The sequence below is a fragment of the Cottoperca gobio genome, chromosome 8 (assembly GCF_900634415.1).
Source record: "Cottoperca gobio chromosome 8, fCotGob3.1, whole genome shotgun sequence".
In the NCBI taxonomy this organism is placed as follows: domain Eukaryota; kingdom Metazoa; phylum Chordata; class Actinopteri; order Perciformes; family Bovichtidae; genus Cottoperca; species Cottoperca gobio.
Window position 1 is genome coordinate 21,227,939 of NC_041362.1, and position 17,385 is coordinate 21,245,323.

The window sequence follows — 17,385 nt, forward strand, 5'->3', positions numbered from 1 at the left end:
AGCGCCTGGGGAGCAGTGTGGGGTTCCGGTGCCTTGCTCAATGGCACCACAGCAGTGCACAGGAGGCCAACTTGCACCTCTCCAGGTACCAGTCCACACTCCGTACTTGTTCCGTTCGGGGACCCTCTTGTTCCCAAGTCAAGTCCCCATGGACTGAGCTACCGCCGCCACATATTCCTAATAAATCCAGACACTGACCAGTATGAAGCCGACTTTCAGTAAATGTTCAAAATAATGAACCAGTGTGTCACAATCATATCAACGTTTCTTTTGGCCCAACGCTAACATGGGTGGGAGTAATGCACACAATATGCTTGCTTTATGCACTTTTTAATGATACAGTACAATTTTATATTGTATAGCAAATCATTTTTTGTACCCACCTTCCACATAGATCAGTTCCCCGTGTGGCAGAACTTCCTGGTTCCCCTTTCTTCCACGTCTTCTTTAAAATCAGGTTATTTCAGGAACAGCATATGATTGCATCCATCTGTCAGTAACAAATGCTACGAGTATAGGACAAGTGGTCTCATCGCACACATTTCTCTTCTTATGTCTTAATTCTGAGTATCAAGAAAAGAAGAAGAGCTTCAGTGAAGTCAGCAGCAGTTCTGCTACAGAAACATATTGTTGTGGAATGTGAATCATTGACATGTATTTTGAAATGTAATTTAAAATGTATCACCACAAATACACTTCAGCATACTGGGGTCAAATTATAAAAGGATAATTTATTGCCATTGTAAAACACAAAGTTGTGCCACAACATGCAGTTATAGTCCCATTCTGCTACAATAATATTTTGTTGTGGTGGAATTTTGAGGATGAGTTCAGGAGTCTCGCAGCCTGAAGAGGTACTTCTGTATCTCTTTGTATTGTCCTTTAATATCCTTTGGGCTCTGTGCAGACACGTCTTCTCCCCAATATCACTGACGCTCGGTAGATCGGAACCACTGATGTTGTGGGCAGTTGTATTCCCTCTGCAGAGTCCTCCTGTCCAGGGCCGTGCTCTAACCATGCCAGTCTGCAATGTTTCCAGTCAGGAGGCTTTCTATTGCTCCTCTGTAAAAGTTAACAAGTTTACTTAGTAGGGGAGTTTTTCACTTCATTAAATTTGAGTGCCACAGGGCGGTAGTCTTTTAGACTAGATACTGCAGAAAAAGATGACATTTGAAAGATAACATTTACCACAACCTTAGTATAAAACGACTGCATCAAAATGAGCACATACAGTATTTAATGTTATATGTACATAATATTGTATCTATTATGGGTTAATATGTGTTGTTTTTATCGTTGACACTGATGTTTTATTGTGGACAATGTGGTAACAATTGCAAATATGAAAGGTGTTAAAAAGGTGTTCCCATGATGCACCTGTCCAGCCGGTGCACCTGCAAAGCTGTGATCTGTGCCACTCGCAGAACGAGGGCGGCTCAGCGACGCAGGTTCTCCCAGGAGGTCCATCAGTTCAGCCGGTGGTTTCCATGCAGCAGCACGCCACCTCTCAATATAACAAGGTGAGTTCAGAAACATGTATCTTTAAACTGTATGTTTAATACTGTTTTACTTTTCAAGCGAAAGAAACTTTTAAGAAATCCCTTGGTGTTTTGTTTTGTCAGGGACCTTTTGTGTACATTTTGTTTGCAAGGTGAAAAAAGATGGCGAATGTTTTTAACTTTCTGATATCTGATGTCACATAAACGATACTTGTCAGCATTTTTGGTTGTGGCGTTAGTTTTTCCAACGTGGGAATCTAGCCAATACCAAATAATTTAAGAGAACATTTATAAATGTTATCGGCCATAGGAAATGTGTCTGTAGTGTAGTCGTCGCGCTGGTCCTATGGCGGTGTTCACTTGAAGAAAACCTGTTTATTAAGTCTTCTAACTGACACACACACACACACGCGCGCACGCGCGCACACACACGTGTGGTTGATGCTCTTTTTTTCACTTGGGTGTGTTGTCTTGTTGGTGGATTTCTACTCGCTATATACATTTTTTGTACTTAAATTAATATATTTACATCAGAATCGCAGAGCTACGTATTTGATTTTTTACAAACAATACATTATTGTTTTTTGAGAAACACAGCATTTACTACTAATCTAGAGTTAGGCTAATTCAAGAAACCTCAAAATTATTCTTACTACCTCACGAAAACAATGTCTGTCAGTTGGATTTAAGACCTTTAACCTGTTTCTCTCCCTGCGTGTCCTAACCTAGGTGGCTGGAAACTAGGCCTCCAAATCAAATGTATTTATATAGCCCAATATCACAAATTATACATTTGTCTCAGTGTGCTTTACAGACTGTACAAATACAACATTTGACAGAAATGATGTTGTGTTGAAAAAGAGAAAGTATGGCTGAATCCACAATTCTTTATAAAACGCAAGCAAAGTATTTACATGTTTAAAAAGGTATAATATTGGCTGGGAACATCAATAAACCCCTGTGTTCACGTTCAAAGCTTTTTTTTTTTTACAACAAACTGAAAAAAAATTAATATTGGGGCATTAAAACAAGTGCAAATAATGTAAGATAAAACCAAGCAAATAACAAGAGGCAAATAAAAAATTATATAAAAGATATAAATAAAACAAAGGAATGCATAATGGTAATATAACATGTAAAAGATCAGATTAAAACAAAGAGTGCTGAACAAATAAGTTTTCATTTGTCAGTTAAAAATGTTCAAGTAGACAAGCTCCACTAATTTGGTGGTAAATGCATTTCATTTCTTAAACATTCTGCAAAATGTAAGCCCCCTGTTTTTGTTTTTTAAAACATTTACTGTAAGACTGAAAAATCAGGAAATGCTGGGTTTTCATCAGCAGTAACTTAACACGACTCCCATACAGCTGAAAGTGAACAGGATCATTACTTGACGTGACCTGTTTTTATAGGCGGGTCGGGCGTGCAGAAAACTAGACTCTCTAAACTGAAATGAAACGAGTGCACATAAAATGGGTAAATAAAATGTTTTGTTTCTTTCTTTCCAAAGGGGAAATACTTTATGTAATACATGAAATAAGGAATAGTAATCCCATTCATTATACATCAACATTAATAATACTGTTCTATTATGTACTATTCTCAAAGGGATAGTGCTGGTCATTGTGTGTAGAGGGGCTTGTGTGTTAGGATAATTAGCTGCCCGCACAGCTGTCGCCATGTTGCTCTGAATTTCAAATTGAGAACCTTTTAATTTTTTTTAATTTTAAGGCCTTCATTTAAAGCCATAGGTGGTATTAGTAAAAGAGTTAAGCTAGGTTACTATTACAAAAACGGGAAACAAGTGAATAGCATAAAATGGTGCTACTATCTAATTTATACTGTGTTCACATTAATTGTATCAGCTCCTGTGGAAATCAGTCACCAGATGTGTTGCTTGTCTTTGCTGTAATAGACTCCAGGTTTTGTCTGTATTGAGCACTTTACTTTCCCTTGTATTCTACATATTGGGACAAAACTGCACCCTAAACTGTAGCATTGTATTTGAACCTAAAGAGAATTCCCATCAGTCACATGTGGCCAAACAGCCTGTGCATGTTGCTCTGGCACATTCCTGGAAGGAAGGAGGGAGTAAAAGATGGAGGTTAGAAGAGGGCGAGAGAACCAGTCTGTTCAGGTGTCCTGTCTGACTTGCCATCACATAGATGTGAATGTAAAAGAACAGATTGTTCAAAACAACACTTCCCACTTCCCTTAAAGAGCACCCCATGATACAAACTGCTTATTTTGATGAATCTGATATTTGGTTGGGTCAGGGTATACCATGGTTCCCATTGCTATTTTTGTCTGACTTGCTGCAAGTGTTAGCTGTAAATACGTCTCATAACATGGCTTCTTGTGTTCCCTGGGAATTGGTCTGTTCTGTCATCATGTAGGTCATCTCAATTGGCTCATGTCTGTTCAGAGGAGAGAGAGGAGGGTTCCTAAAGGAGGTGTGAGCAGGGTTGGTCAGTTGACAAAATTCTGCAACTGACACGTGGCCTTGTTATCTGCTCCAGGGTACAGTTGTTTGTTAAATAATTCTCTCAGGGCTGTATCTTAGCCCTTGCCCTCTGGTTTACTGGCCAGACCACATACCTGTCATGGTTGTTCTAAACTACTTCTTCTGTCCTTGTTAATGACTCAACATATAAGTGTCATACCTGGGCTATGACAGATAGGGAACAGTGAGGGGCATTGTACATAAATTCAATTAAGAAATGGTTTCAAATAACCATACTGTACCTTGTCATATTTGATCATTTTGTTTGGAACTCCTATACAAAAACAAATTCTTTGAAAATGGAATGTTTTTAAGGTTCCTGAGAACAATAATATCAAGTTTTACAGGTGCAAATAAATACCACCCTGACTTTAGTCAATGCAATATAAAAATGTGGTGTCAGATGCCTGAATATTTATTAGCAATGCTGAATTCAAACACACCATCACAGTACAATCGGTTAAGATGTTGTTAACAATGACAGTTGGTCTGTCCTTGGTGATAATTTCCTACAACATCCTGTTGGTGACACGCATGTCATTCAGCCTTCGCCGACAGCTACAATACCTCACTGTGATGCATTGTTCATCCTTTCAACAATGTATGGTAGCTAGGTTACTTCTCTATAGCCTCCTTAGCTCATATAAAATCACATTTTACTTAATAGCAATTACTGCAGTATTGTTTGTCTATTTTAATCCTGTGCTTGTTTGGTTCCGTTTTGTTTTGGACCGCAGTCGAAACCAGCCAGTAGAGCGCAATTAGTCTTGATTGAATCTTTTTTCTTAGCAATAGTGTCCTATTCCCGTCGACGTTAAAGGGTTAGATCTCACGTCTAGTAGTTTCTAGCCATTCAGAGTTTAATTATGGCAGCATCCCATCATTTTCTTTTGAAGTGCACATGTCATTAATTTGCATAACAAAACAGACCCAGGGCACAAAAAAGTGCACATCTATTTCGTCAACAATGTCCCTCATAAGGTAGGCATCTTATCAGTTTGTGTTTGGAATGTACATGTTTGAGTCTGTAATCGCATAATGATGTGTAGTACAAAGCACGCAGGGAATGTCTTCTTCTGTTCCAACTTGCAGGAAAGCTCTTTAAAAAAAGAAACTTTTTTTTAGGTTTTTTTTTTTTTTTTTACACAGCGCCCTTTCTCTACTGGATGACTCAAAGCGATGCATTTTAGTTTTGTCTCGGCACTGAGAGATTAATGAGTTGCGAGCACAAATCTGGTAAGGTCACTTGCGCCACACTTCTAGAAACGCGCGTTGTTGTTCTCAACCCACTTGTATGGTTTTTCAACAGGCAAGGTTTTTTGTGTTTTCAACTCGTATATTGTTTATATTGACCGGCATTTCATTGATAAAGTAAACAAGCCGTTGACTTCCGTTTCTCTTCTTGTGCACTGATTCGCTAAACAGCCAATCGGAGTGATTTATTTTGCAGACTGTCTCCGCTACCGATTCAACATGCTGAATCTGCCACAGACTGTCGGCAAAAATGCGGACATCGTGAGAAGGACTGCAAAAACAAGGCCAAAAGATTTTTACCGACAGCCGGACATTAACAGACGGCCGATATCTGCTTAGTGTGTCACAGCCTTTAGACAGACGGCAGAGCAGTGGCCTGATCTTACAACTGGCTGATTGCATTTACTGCCCAACGTATGCTGGACGCTGTCTGTCATTTCGACAATCAGAACTAAAAATGAAAAGAATGAACAGATTATTATCATTATTGAATCATTATTTAATAACTGCAACAAATTTAAATTGTACAAAATTACATAAACCTTAAGAAGTGAATATGAATTTTGTGAAGGTTTTTATTTTTTACTGTGAAATAAGCATTATTATTATTATTATTACTATTAATAATAATGCATGAGTAGAGAAGTTTTAATTTTTTTATTCTAGTGACTGTATGGTATTTAGGAACCAGGCTCCTGCACCATTTCAACAGGAATAGCTGGCATTGTTGGGATTTTACATGTTTGCTTGTTAAATTTGCAAACTTGTCAAAACCCATTTAAACATAGCCATGAACTGAGTGCACTTAAGGTACAATGTGTAAACTTAAAGGGGCATATTTTACTCATTGAAGCTTTTTTTTAAGACTAAATTATAATATATAATATGACAAACTACTTCAACTTAAATCTAAACCTAGGATAACGGGCTTTTCTAATCACTGTTGATTTTGAGGATTGATGAATTTGGATTGTATGGACCCAGTAGTAGAGGTGAAATCCTGTCCCTATTTCTTTGTAGCAGGTGGTTCAGAACTACACATTTTATTTAAAGTATTTCATCACATTAACTGCTTTAGGTCACATGTGATTTGTTGACAATAAGATAAATGTACTAATATATCACAAGACTTGTCTCTAAACTGTTATTAATTTGATGTAGTTTTCTCAACCGAAGTATTTGTGGTGACCTATAAGTGTGATTTCACCTTCTATAAAATTTAACCCACTTTTTAATGTTTTGACCTTTTTGTTAAATCACCCACACAGGAGTGTCCACTATTTGTCTTTGTACGGCTGAATGGGTTTTTGAATGCTGCTCAGAGCTCTTCTGTTTCTACGTACATTTACTGACAACAAATGTTACACATCCTGTCATCCTTGTGATGACAGAGCTGGCAGGCCTGTTGGGTCAGGTGGAGAGTTGCTCTACTTTCAGCCCCTCCCAGATACCTGCTGGGTTCTGATATGCTCCAGTCTGACAGGCACACAATCAGTCGGTATGACATTGCTCCCAGTGTAACAGTTTTACTTTTACATAGAAACTTTGAGTGGAATTATTGCGGCTCTACAGTTATTCTCGAGAGAATGGTCCTGTGTGGAGCAGCTTGTTAGACATCAGGCCAACACAGGTGTGTTTTATTTGTTCTTGTGTCACCAAGGCTTTCCTCATTTTAACTGTTTTCAATTGCCTCATTATGGTTTTATGTACTGTCATTGTTGTCAGTTACTACTTGCTGAAGCTGTGCACTTGATTTAATTTTAGTGTAGAAGTGGGCGTTATGGATTAAAGTTTTTGTCTTTTGTAACATTTCACATCATGGTAGATCAATATTTATGTCTATGTAGGGATTTAGTCAAATATAAAACATTGACTGTAGTTGACCATCCTAAGCTGAAGTGAACCTTTTTTCCTTTTTTCTTTTTTTTTTCTTTGAACACACGATCATGTGATCATGGATGCTAGCCATCAGCTGCCCCAAACATTCAACTGCTATTTCAACTTTCTCTTGCCGGCTGTTTTCACCTGCTGAATGAGAAAAGGGAAAGCAGCAGTTGAGGAGGGGTGTGTCTTGTTTTTATTTTTCCAGTGGAGCAGGAAGAGCCACTAGATAAATGGGCCCTCTGTTGACTGGTTTGATTCTAATGATGCTGTTTGAGCTAATGATCTAGTGAATTTCAAACTTCCTAAATCACAACTGATGTAAGGTAAAGGTAGATTGTACTGCTCTGATATAAATGTTTGCATTTGAATCCTGATGTTATAACGCATAAATGGTCTTTCTGTTTAATGTGCCTAGTTTGACTTTTACAAGCCAAAATAAGATGACCAAGGTTTGGAACTAAAGGCAAATATGATCCTTTAATGAACAGCTTCACATACTGAGTGCATCCATTAAGACAAAAAGCTGCGTAAGAAAGAAAAATGACCCTATATAACTTAAGATGGCTAATAACAATCACCAAGGAGTCCCAATAGTCTAATCTCATTTTGGAATTGACATTTGTTTGAACTTGATTGTGTTACTGTACATGTATTTAAATTTCTCAATCTTGATTGATTTTATCACTGTTCTGGTGACACGTTTAGTTTATTTCCTCAGCACCGTGACCTTTGCCATGAGAAACAACCTGTCCTGAAGGTCCTCTCACTCAATGCAAGGCTTTCCTCATTACATTGCCCCAATGGACCCTCAGGTGTGTCCGCCACCTCTGAGCAGCAGCCAATCGGTGATAAGCGGCCATGACAAATCCCCAGCCAGCACATTTAAACCTGGCCACTCAAGGAACAGCAGCACCGGCTCCTCCAAACAATTAAAACAGGTAAAAAGACTCGCAGGTGCAGAATCTGGCTCTACACTTTTGTGTTTAGTACATGAGAAGATCAAAGTTAAAGCTCAACTGGCTGTATTCATCTCTCCTTGTTTTATCATATTTCTTACCATTCTCAGCAGTCATACACTGTTTAACCTCTGCCAACAAAGGAGAGGATATTTTATTTTGCCTTTTTGCTGTAGCTGAAGCCTAAAGAGAAAATCAAACGCATCTGTGTACATTGTTTCTCTTCAATCACTCCTCAGTCTTTCTAAGTCTGGGGGAAAAAAGATTTAATAAAAGTAAAATAATAAAATATATATTTCTTTATTATTTATCATCATTCCTAACTTTACTTGTTGTTTTCTTTTAATACATGAAAATGGGTCATTGTCATGCTTTAAGACATTTCAATCTACAACTACTGTACACTAAAGGCCAAATGTATTTAATTAATTATTTTATTTAGTAATGATGAAAGTGTCCTTTCTCAGTCTCGTCACTGGGAGGTGATGGAGGACTTGGAGAATCTGGATATGTATTCAGTTCCCAGCTCCTCTCTGGACCTCAGTATCCCTGGGATCTGTGAAGGCTACTTGATGAAGAAGAGGAAGTACCCACTCAAAGGCTGGCACAAGGTGAGCACAGCACAGCCCAGATTGGACAGCATCTCATCCTTTCTCTTTACCCAGGTTTATTAAAGTAAATGTCTATTCAACATTTTAATTATTTCTGGTTATCATGATCTTTGGACTGAGACAGGTGGTTTTACCTTATCTTTATTCTAACACTTCACTGTGATTGGTCCTATTCAGAGATACTTCATATTGGAGAAAGGAAATCTCAAGTACTCAAAGACGCAGCAAGATGTAAGTCATGAACATGCAGCTGACAACTTCAGACACACCAAGCAATAGAGACGGTCCTGAACTCTGTATTTTCTGTTGTCTTAACGGCTCGGTTTGAATTTATCATTTAAAATATTGTTTTAGATTCAGAGAGGGAAGCTCCATGGCTCTCTGGACGTCAGCCTGGCGGTCATGTCCATCAACAAGAAGGCCAAAGGCATAGACCTGGATGCTGGAGATAACCTCTACCACCTCAAGGTAACCTACACGGCACCGGACCTCTGAGGTGGTGCAGAATTATTAACCACATGGACAACATTGCCATCTGCAAAACTAAACTTCATGAGAAAATAGTTACTTATAATTAACTATCAGTCAAATCTAAAGGGTCCAGATGAAGTTTTCAACCAGACATTTGGATATATTGTAGCCATTTTGTATTTATTTGTTCTCGCTCTCCTCATTAGGCAAAGAGCCATGACATCTTCTACATCTGGTTGACCAAGCTGTGTGCCCATCGTGTATTTAGGAAAAACGAGGCAATGAGTGTCCATCATGGCGTCCTTCACGCTCTCTCCATGGGCCCGAGCAACCTGCCAACCATGGCTAATCTCGCCCAGACAAACAGAGCAACGGTCAGTAGAGATTCAAGTTAATGTCACACATTTCATCACAAAGTTAAAAAAAAAACTAAACATTTTAATGAAATTAAAATCACTATTTGTATCGTTCATAAGAAAATACTACCGGACTGTATTGTTGCTATGGAAACAACCAAAAGGCACAATTAAATGTGGGAAGTGGTGGATTGTTTTTTTTACCACCAATATTTTGTATCCTTATATCATACTACCAAAGCTATCTTACTAACCTTCTACATACAAAACTCTTATCAACATGAAGAATTTGGAAATGACTTTTGTGAAACATTCACTAAAGAGGTCACCACTACCCGAAGTACTTGATGTCAATCACTTGATTGTGTTTTCAATTACTTGATCAATTGCTTTAGTCTAAAAATAAATGCATTTAGTTCATGCTAAATGCTAAAGACAGTTATGCATGTCTGACGAGCTGAAAGGTATTCCGTTTAAGATTCTATGAGATCAAATATCACCTCTGTGAGCAGCAAATGTTTGGTATTTTTAATAGATTATCAAAATTGTGATTTGATTTAAATTGTCTGTCGATGGATTAATTGAGTAACTGACAAACCATTGTAATTGGTTTTAATTATGACTTAAACTTATGTTTGATTGTCCAGCCTCCTCACTATGCCAGCTCAGCATCTGTGTATCATCCAGAGATGGGAAGCCCCGCCCCTGCCGTCGACTCCCATCCAGGGGTGACCAGCAAGGTGTCAGCGTGGCTTCAGCAGACCCACGACATTGATGCAACTTCGAACGGTGAGAACCATCTGTAATCTTCGACCACGGAGGGAAGTCGTAGTTCCTTATTTTCAGCAGTGAAAGGCTCAATGTGGTTTGGGCGATGTGTTAAATTTCCAACCTCCAACCGGCCTCCTTCCAACAAGGGGCGGAGCACCTTTAAAACACACTTCATTCCAGAAGAAAAAAAGAGAAATTTGCCAAAATCTCCCTGTTCACTGTTCCAACAATCACAAATCTTGATGGTCAAAAGAAACCTTTTTAAATTGGATAAAAAAATGTGCCGGCTCTACAGGCTGTTTGTCTCCGCTGTGATAGGCTTGGCAGCGGCTCTCACTCTTCAAGGGCAGACTATTAAATTAGCTAAATACAATTATTAAGATCGTTCAAAAAGAACAACTGGAGATGTACTCAACCCTAGACTCCATACATGTATCTCTATACAAAAACAATATACACGCGTCGATTCTTTTATTGTCTTGATAGGAATAGATGCAAAACCTTTTTGCGACTTCTGTTAATCCCTCGAGTGACCTTTGACCCCCTGTTTGTCAGACCTGGCTCGCTGTCAGGCGGAGCTGACAGAGCTGGCCCAGCTCATCCAGAGACTCCATTGGCTGGAAGGTGGCCTGCCGATCACAAACACAGACCTGGAGATGCGAATCAGCATGCAGGTGAGTGCTCTGGTAACAACTGAGTGGTGATTCTTCGAATCATATTTCACTGTAAAAAATAAAATGCCATTGTCCTGAAATGATTTGTCTCGTGTTTAATGCAAGCTAATTAGCTGGAAGGCTTTCATGACTCAACTGACAAAATGTTGATTAAGATAATGTAACACTTAGTGGATCCCCAGGGGATGCCTCAAAGACCAATTGGATAATCTTTATTTTGAATACCTCCTTTTGGAAGGATAGATTACAGAAAGTAGATCCATATCAGTCTACAAATACACATTCAGCAATATAAATATTTAATGTTTTTAGAGAGAAGCTATAATTCTGGTGGTCTGTGTTTTAGAATCTGTCCCTGGAGAAACCCAAGAGGAGGACGGGGAAAGGGTTTGGTCACTCCAGGACTCTGTCCCGCGTCGAAGCCATGGGGGGAATGGTAGGGCTCACTAACTTTTGTATGCAGTGATGCCATTCATCTTCATTTAGTTCTGACTGTTTGATTTATAAATTTCCTCTTTCCCAGTTCACTTCCAGTCACCTGAGTACTAACGGCAGCACCGGTGTGGGGGCGTCTGTTCAGTCCATCCCTGACTATGTTTACTCTCAGCTGTCCAACCCCCAGGTCACATCACCTGAGGCCAAGAAGCTTCACCAGGACATCTGCACCTCTTCTCAGAGGGGTACAGCTGCATTTCTCTCAATGAGCTCATTTTAAATGACTGCTGTATATTTTCCAGATGGGCTCAACACTGTGACATTTCAGTTCATTGTTTTTTGCAAAAAATGTTTATTTGAAATGACCTATAAGTCTCACATTAGGCGGTTGTGGTTACCTTTTAATTTAATTAATTAATTTGATAAATCAAAAATGCATAATCCAACACTCGCTACTCTCCAACATCTGTGCCGTTATTACAGGTAGCATATTTGTTGCATGTATATATTCATGAACTGGACTTTGTGACTGTTGTGTTACAGTTCACGCATCTCTCAAGTCAGTTCATGAGATTTTGACCATGGAGAGAGAGAGACTGAGGCAGGCCTGGACTGGCCCGGACCTGAGGCACAACACCTCCCAGCAGCTTGCTACACTCTGCAGCACAATGTCTGAGGTAACACTCGCTCACTACAAGCAGATCTGGGTTACATGGAAGCAAAACTCCAACAAAGTGCCTCAGCCCTGTCTGTTCACTTCTTCACTGCCCTCCAAACATTTTGTCCCAGAGTTATCACCCTGATTATTGGCACAAAATAATAGTATCGGCCTGCAGGGAGACATTGAAGGCCCAGCCCTCACTGTCTGTTGGTGCGGTGCTCGTGAAACTGTTAAGCAGGTTTGGGCTGTTTCTAGGCAGGAGGGGCACAAGTCATCACAGGAAGGAACACACCTCAAGTCTTTTTCTAACTATTTCCACACACACGGTTTACATGAGCGTTGTCACACACTGAAACCGAACAGTCTTGTCAGTCGAGTGGCTTAATTCCTGCTGTCAAACTGCAGTGCTCAGTAACTCCTTTTCTTTGGTGTTGCATGAGGCTTCTAAGCTGCCTGCTTGTTTTCTGTCCATGCTGCATGTCTTCTCCAACCAATGGGACATCAGTTGCTGTGACTTTGAGCTTTATTTTGTTGTTGGTTTGCCTGGCAGCTGGCTGCCCCTTATGTTCTCACTGTGAGCAACAGTCCACAAGTCGCTTAATTCTGACAATTTATTTTTTATCTTCTGTGTTTCCACTTCATTTGTCTTGCATGGCTGGTCTGTGTATGTGCGCCCATGCATGTGTGTCTAGCTTGACATACAGTCCCGTCTGACCAAAGTCCATTCACTTTCCCTGTCCTCTGACTCTACTGAGGAATCCTTCTGCACCGTCCGTCCTGACCAGGTGTGTACTGTGTAGTGTGTTTGTGTCAATTTCATCATCTAGCTGTCACTCATTTGCATTCATTCATCATGCATCTAAAATGTGAAAAAAAAAAAAAATCAAAGAGAAAATGTTGACATTCTCCCAGAAGCTATCGCAGAAGAGCACATCTTGATTCTTCCCCTCACGGAGGTCTGTGAATAGAAGACAAATGAATGACAGTGTTGTCATGTGGTTGGGATCTAGACTTATCTTCATGCTGCTCAGACAGTTATACCCAAGACCAGAACAATGCGTGTAGAAGTTTTGTTTGGGAGGCAAGAGTTGCGTATTACTTGTAGAGCTTCACCGATCACATTTACACACGTGCAGTATGATGGTTCTACATCACACACAGTGACACAAACGGTAACGTCACAGCCACACACGGCATACACGGCGCTTGCACAGGGGCAGCGCACGCACGCACGCACACACATCATGTTGTTGGAGGCTTAAGCGCGAGTGAAGAATACAAAAACTCACAACCCATAAAAACAGAACTGGAAAATCCTCCCTGAAGTTACCGGTGTGGCAACATTTAGAATTCCCCCTGAGTTCTGTAAACAACATTGACGCAACAACTACTGTTTGTAGGTTGCAGAAGATTCACTAGTTTCTTATGCGTCTGTTGGCTAATGGTCTCGCTCAAACTGTTACTTTGTACAAACCGTTCATTTGAAAAATGAAAACGTGATTCGAACCACATTGTTCTCTGCGCTCCGTAACAGAGGACACCGTCTATGGGTCGTCAATGTCATCGTGCGCCCTCAGTGGCAGAATCCATGGCAGAGTATTTTGATGCCAGTGAGGTGATCATTTGCGAGAGCTCATCAGAGGCAGAGGCTTCGGATGAGTCGGGCCTGAGTGACATCACCACCACCAGCAACTCAGAGCCTGAAGAGGGACACAGTGAGTGTTTACCTGCCACCCATCCAGCAGCCAGTAGTGGTCAGAGCGCTCCAAGATGAACTGACATTCTCCTCTTCTCCTCAGCCACTGCTACCCTCAACTACCGGGCCAGTCTGATCAACGCTCCTGACAATCCCAGCCCAGTCCTCACTAATACTGGTAACTCCTCCATTGTGTAGTTTCATTACATTGTGAGTGCAGTGATGTCTACTGTCTAGGCTCTTCAGTACTGATTTTACATACAAGACGCTGCGTCCTGATGGCACAGTGGGAGGACGAGCTCTGCTGCTTTTTCCTTGCACTGCAAATGTGTCTGTGTCCACTGAGCTGTACAAACAAAATGTCTAAGGTTATATCTTATTATTTATTAGGTAAATGCATAAGACATAAAAGACATAAACAAGACTTTACATTTAAAAGATCTAATTAAAAGCTTTGAGCCGTAGCATAAGTGCATATTCACCAGATTTGTGACACAATGGTTTCTCCAGTTGCGCAGCAGTCAGTCAGTCACCGACACGAATGGATACTGAGTTCAAAGAATTGCTATTAATTAGATATTTCCATATTGGTTCTGTGTATTTCATGTCATGTTGTCTACTTCTGTGCATTTTTTGGATGTCCTTTAGTTGTACTGATTTATGTTGCTGTGATGCAGGACGTCGCACTGCCATCCTCTTCCCAGGAGCAGACAACAGCCACATTGGCATCATGAACATCCTGTACAACAACATCGGCAAGGACCTGTCCAGAATCTCCATGCCAGTCGCTCTCAATGAGCCTCTGTCTTTGCTGCAGAGACTTAGTGAAGAGCTGGAGTACTCGGAGCTGCTGGACATCGCCAACCGCATTGATGATCCATATGAGAGAATGGTGAGTTTGCTTTACTTTCCTAGCCCACTGCAGTTGAGTTCATGAATACAAAACAATACATGTCCCCAGGTTTACGTGGCAGTATTCTCCATTTCTGGATACGCCTGGGCTTCATGGAGGAATCACTACAAACCCTTCAATCCTGTTCTGGGAGAAACATACGAGAGTCACAGAGAAGACCGAGGCTTCCACTACATCAGTGAGCAGGTAACGCAAAGGATATAGAATCATGCTGACTAAATCTCAACATCTGACATTAGAACAAACTAATGCTTGTTGTGCTTTCAGGTCTGCCATCACCCGCCCATGTCTGCCTGCCATGCAGAGTCAGAAAACTTCACTTTCTGGCAAGGTAGGAGCTGCGTGTTTCAAGATGTGCTGGACCCACCTGTGTTGTATGAGTGGACTTCACACTAATGCTCTGTCTGTCTGTCTGTCTGTCTGTCTCAGATCAGAGATGGAAGAACAAGTTTTGGGGAAAGTCAATGGAGATCCTCTCGTCTGGACTGGTCAATGTTTCCCTGCCCAGGTGAGCCACTGCTTTATTTAACACCAGCAGTCGCACAAAGCAACACATTAAAAATGTATATGAATGAATTAATATCCATTCTTTAAATCTGTGTTGGGCGCAGTGGTCGATGACGTCAGCCCAACCAGAGTATACATTTCTTTATGTTAAGACGTTGAAACAAGAATTACTACAAACGCTAACGTAGCTGCTAGGTTGCTCTTGTCTCTGCAATAGTTGAGGAATTTGTGAATAAAAAAACACCACAGACAACTCTGCGCTTTGAAGAACAAAAGTCTACTGATTATATCCAGCTCGTCCAAAACAAACCGGTCACAGGAATAAGGTGGTTGAATGTGTAGTTTCCTTTCTGCATGGTTAATCAGACATGCAAAACAAAACTTGTGCAAATGGATTCAAGGGATTGACAAATGATTTGACCTTTATGGTTTTGTACTGTGCACAGAACAAAACAAGCCAATCTGTGATCTAAGATGGTAGTTTTTTTTAATGCAACTAGCCGTAACATCACAGCCATTTGGGTTTTATTGTTGGCTAGATGCATCCAGTAGTAGTAGATTGATACTTTATTGAGCCCGAGAGAAATTTAGGAATTAGTAAGCCTGCAGCATGAAAGCAGTCATGTATTGCAGCCAATAAAATAGTCTTTATAATGCACTCTGGCCATCTGCTGAAGATGCTCAGTACTGCGTTTATCTACAAAGTGTGTCTGTCTGTAGGTACGGTGATCACTATGAATGGAACAAGGTAGTTACATGTATCCACAACGTGCTGAGTCAGGACCGCTGGTTGGAGCACTATGGGGAGGTGGTAATCAAAAACACAAAGAGCGACTCCTGCACCTGCAAAATCACCTTTGTCAAGGTCAGGACGCACACACACACACACACACACACACACACACACACTCACTCTCTCATTGATGTCCCTGATTAACCAGCCTCTCCTCTGTGTGCATCAGTTACTTCTAGTCCAGTTACAAGAGAGAATAATGTACTTATACTTTTCTTGTCCACTTCTCCTGTTTAACCACCGTGACCCATTCCTCCCCGTATTCCAGTCCCGCTACTGGAGCTCAGACAACAGTAAGAATGAGGTGCAGGGTGTGGTTCTGGACCGGACTGGAGAGGTGGTTCATCGTTTCGGAGGCCTTTGGCATGAGGGCATTTTCTGTGATACCCTGTCTACACCAAAGTGCATCTGGAAGCCCAGTAAGTACCATTCGATCCAGTCTGAGCACTGGAGAAGTCCTCAAAAGCCCTGACCATTTCAGGTGTTGGCCTCATTTACATTCATATTGCAAAACACTGACTGGTTCTAAATTAGTGTAGAAGATGTAGAAATAATTTTTGAATTTGGTGAATTTTAATAGCAAATACATGGGTCTTTTTCTTTACTCTGTGTATTTACTGTGTTTATCATGGCCCCGTTAAAACTCTGAACTCCTGGCCCGATAGTGGTGACCAGAACAGTCTCTGCGTTGTGTTTAAGAAACAGACAGCTCTGACGTCTGTTTAACATGCAAGAGTGTTACATTTGCAAATGGGATCATTTTAAATTTTTCCACATCGTCTAATGTCCCCAGTCTTGATATGCATGATATCATTTCCTGGTTAGATGTGCAGCCTGATGACCACGCCCAGTTCTACGGCTTCTCGCGTTACGCCAGAGAACTAAACGAATTGACTCCAGAGCTGAAGGCAGTCCTCCCACCTACAGACGCACGCTTCAGACCAGACCAGAGGTACACACTTGATGTGTGTGTATGTATGTATGTATGTATGTATGTATGTATGTATGTATGTATGAATGAATAACGTATGTGTACACACATGATGATACTCTTTTCAGTTGTTGCACCGTCTTCCATGTTGAGCAGGTGTTTACTCTCTCCATCAGGCTGCTGGAGGAGGGGAAGGTAGCGGAAGCAGATAAAAAGAAGGATGAGGTGGAGGAGAAGCAGAGGGAGAGGAGGAAGGAGATGGCCAAGAGTGGGGAGGAGCACAGTTCCAGGTTCTTTAGGTGAGGAGCTCTACGTTTTAATCACAACCAAATGTTGCCTCTTATATTTAGAATCTGTCTCCTGCAAGTCCTCATCACTGGAGTAAAGTATTGTTAATATAAGGAAGATCCTGAATTTTTGTCCCTAGTAAAAGTAATAAATATTAGGAAAAATATTCATCTGAAGTTAAA

At 40.7% G+C, this 17,385-nt stretch overlaps 1 protein-coding gene across 2 annotated transcripts in view; it reads left to right on the plus strand.

Moving 5' to 3' along the window:
- The first annotated feature begins 1,384 nt into the window (after positions 1-1,384).
- The window catches only part of LOC115012795 (oxysterol-binding protein-related protein 7-like), a 17,579-nt gene continuing 1,578 nt past the window's right edge, over positions 1,385-17,385 (plus strand). Inside the window, exons 1-22 of one of the 2 annotated variants that reach the window (XM_029438596.1) lie at positions 1,385-1,520; positions 7,859-8,078; positions 8,564-8,707; positions 8,885-8,938; positions 9,062-9,175; positions 9,385-9,552; positions 10,182-10,323; positions 10,861-10,979; positions 11,326-11,415; positions 11,503-11,659; positions 11,958-12,091; positions 12,768-12,860; positions 13,610-13,790; positions 13,875-13,949; positions 14,449-14,663; positions 14,733-14,870; positions 14,952-15,015; positions 15,114-15,192; positions 15,912-16,056; positions 16,253-16,403; positions 16,810-16,936; positions 17,092-17,214. In XM_029438596.1, coding sequence (XP_029294456.1) covers positions 7,911-8,078; positions 8,564-8,707; positions 8,885-8,938; positions 9,062-9,175; positions 9,385-9,552; positions 10,182-10,323; positions 10,861-10,979; positions 11,326-11,415; positions 11,503-11,659; positions 11,958-12,091; positions 12,768-12,860; positions 13,610-13,790; positions 13,875-13,949; positions 14,449-14,663; positions 14,733-14,870; positions 14,952-15,015; positions 15,114-15,192; positions 15,912-16,056; positions 16,253-16,403; positions 16,810-16,936; positions 17,092-17,214 — 2,681 coding nt within the window. In that variant the 5' untranslated portion in view covers positions 1,385-1,520; positions 7,859-7,910. The remainder of the gene's footprint in view (positions 1,521-7,858; positions 8,079-8,563; positions 8,708-8,884; positions 8,939-9,061; positions 9,176-9,384; positions 9,553-10,181; positions 10,324-10,860; positions 10,980-11,325; positions 11,416-11,502; positions 11,660-11,957; positions 12,092-12,767; positions 12,861-13,609; positions 13,791-13,874; positions 13,950-14,448; positions 14,664-14,732; positions 14,871-14,951; positions 15,016-15,113; positions 15,193-15,911; positions 16,057-16,252; positions 16,404-16,809; positions 16,937-17,091; positions 17,215-17,385) is intronic. The other variant, XM_029438597.1, reaches the window with a different exon arrangement.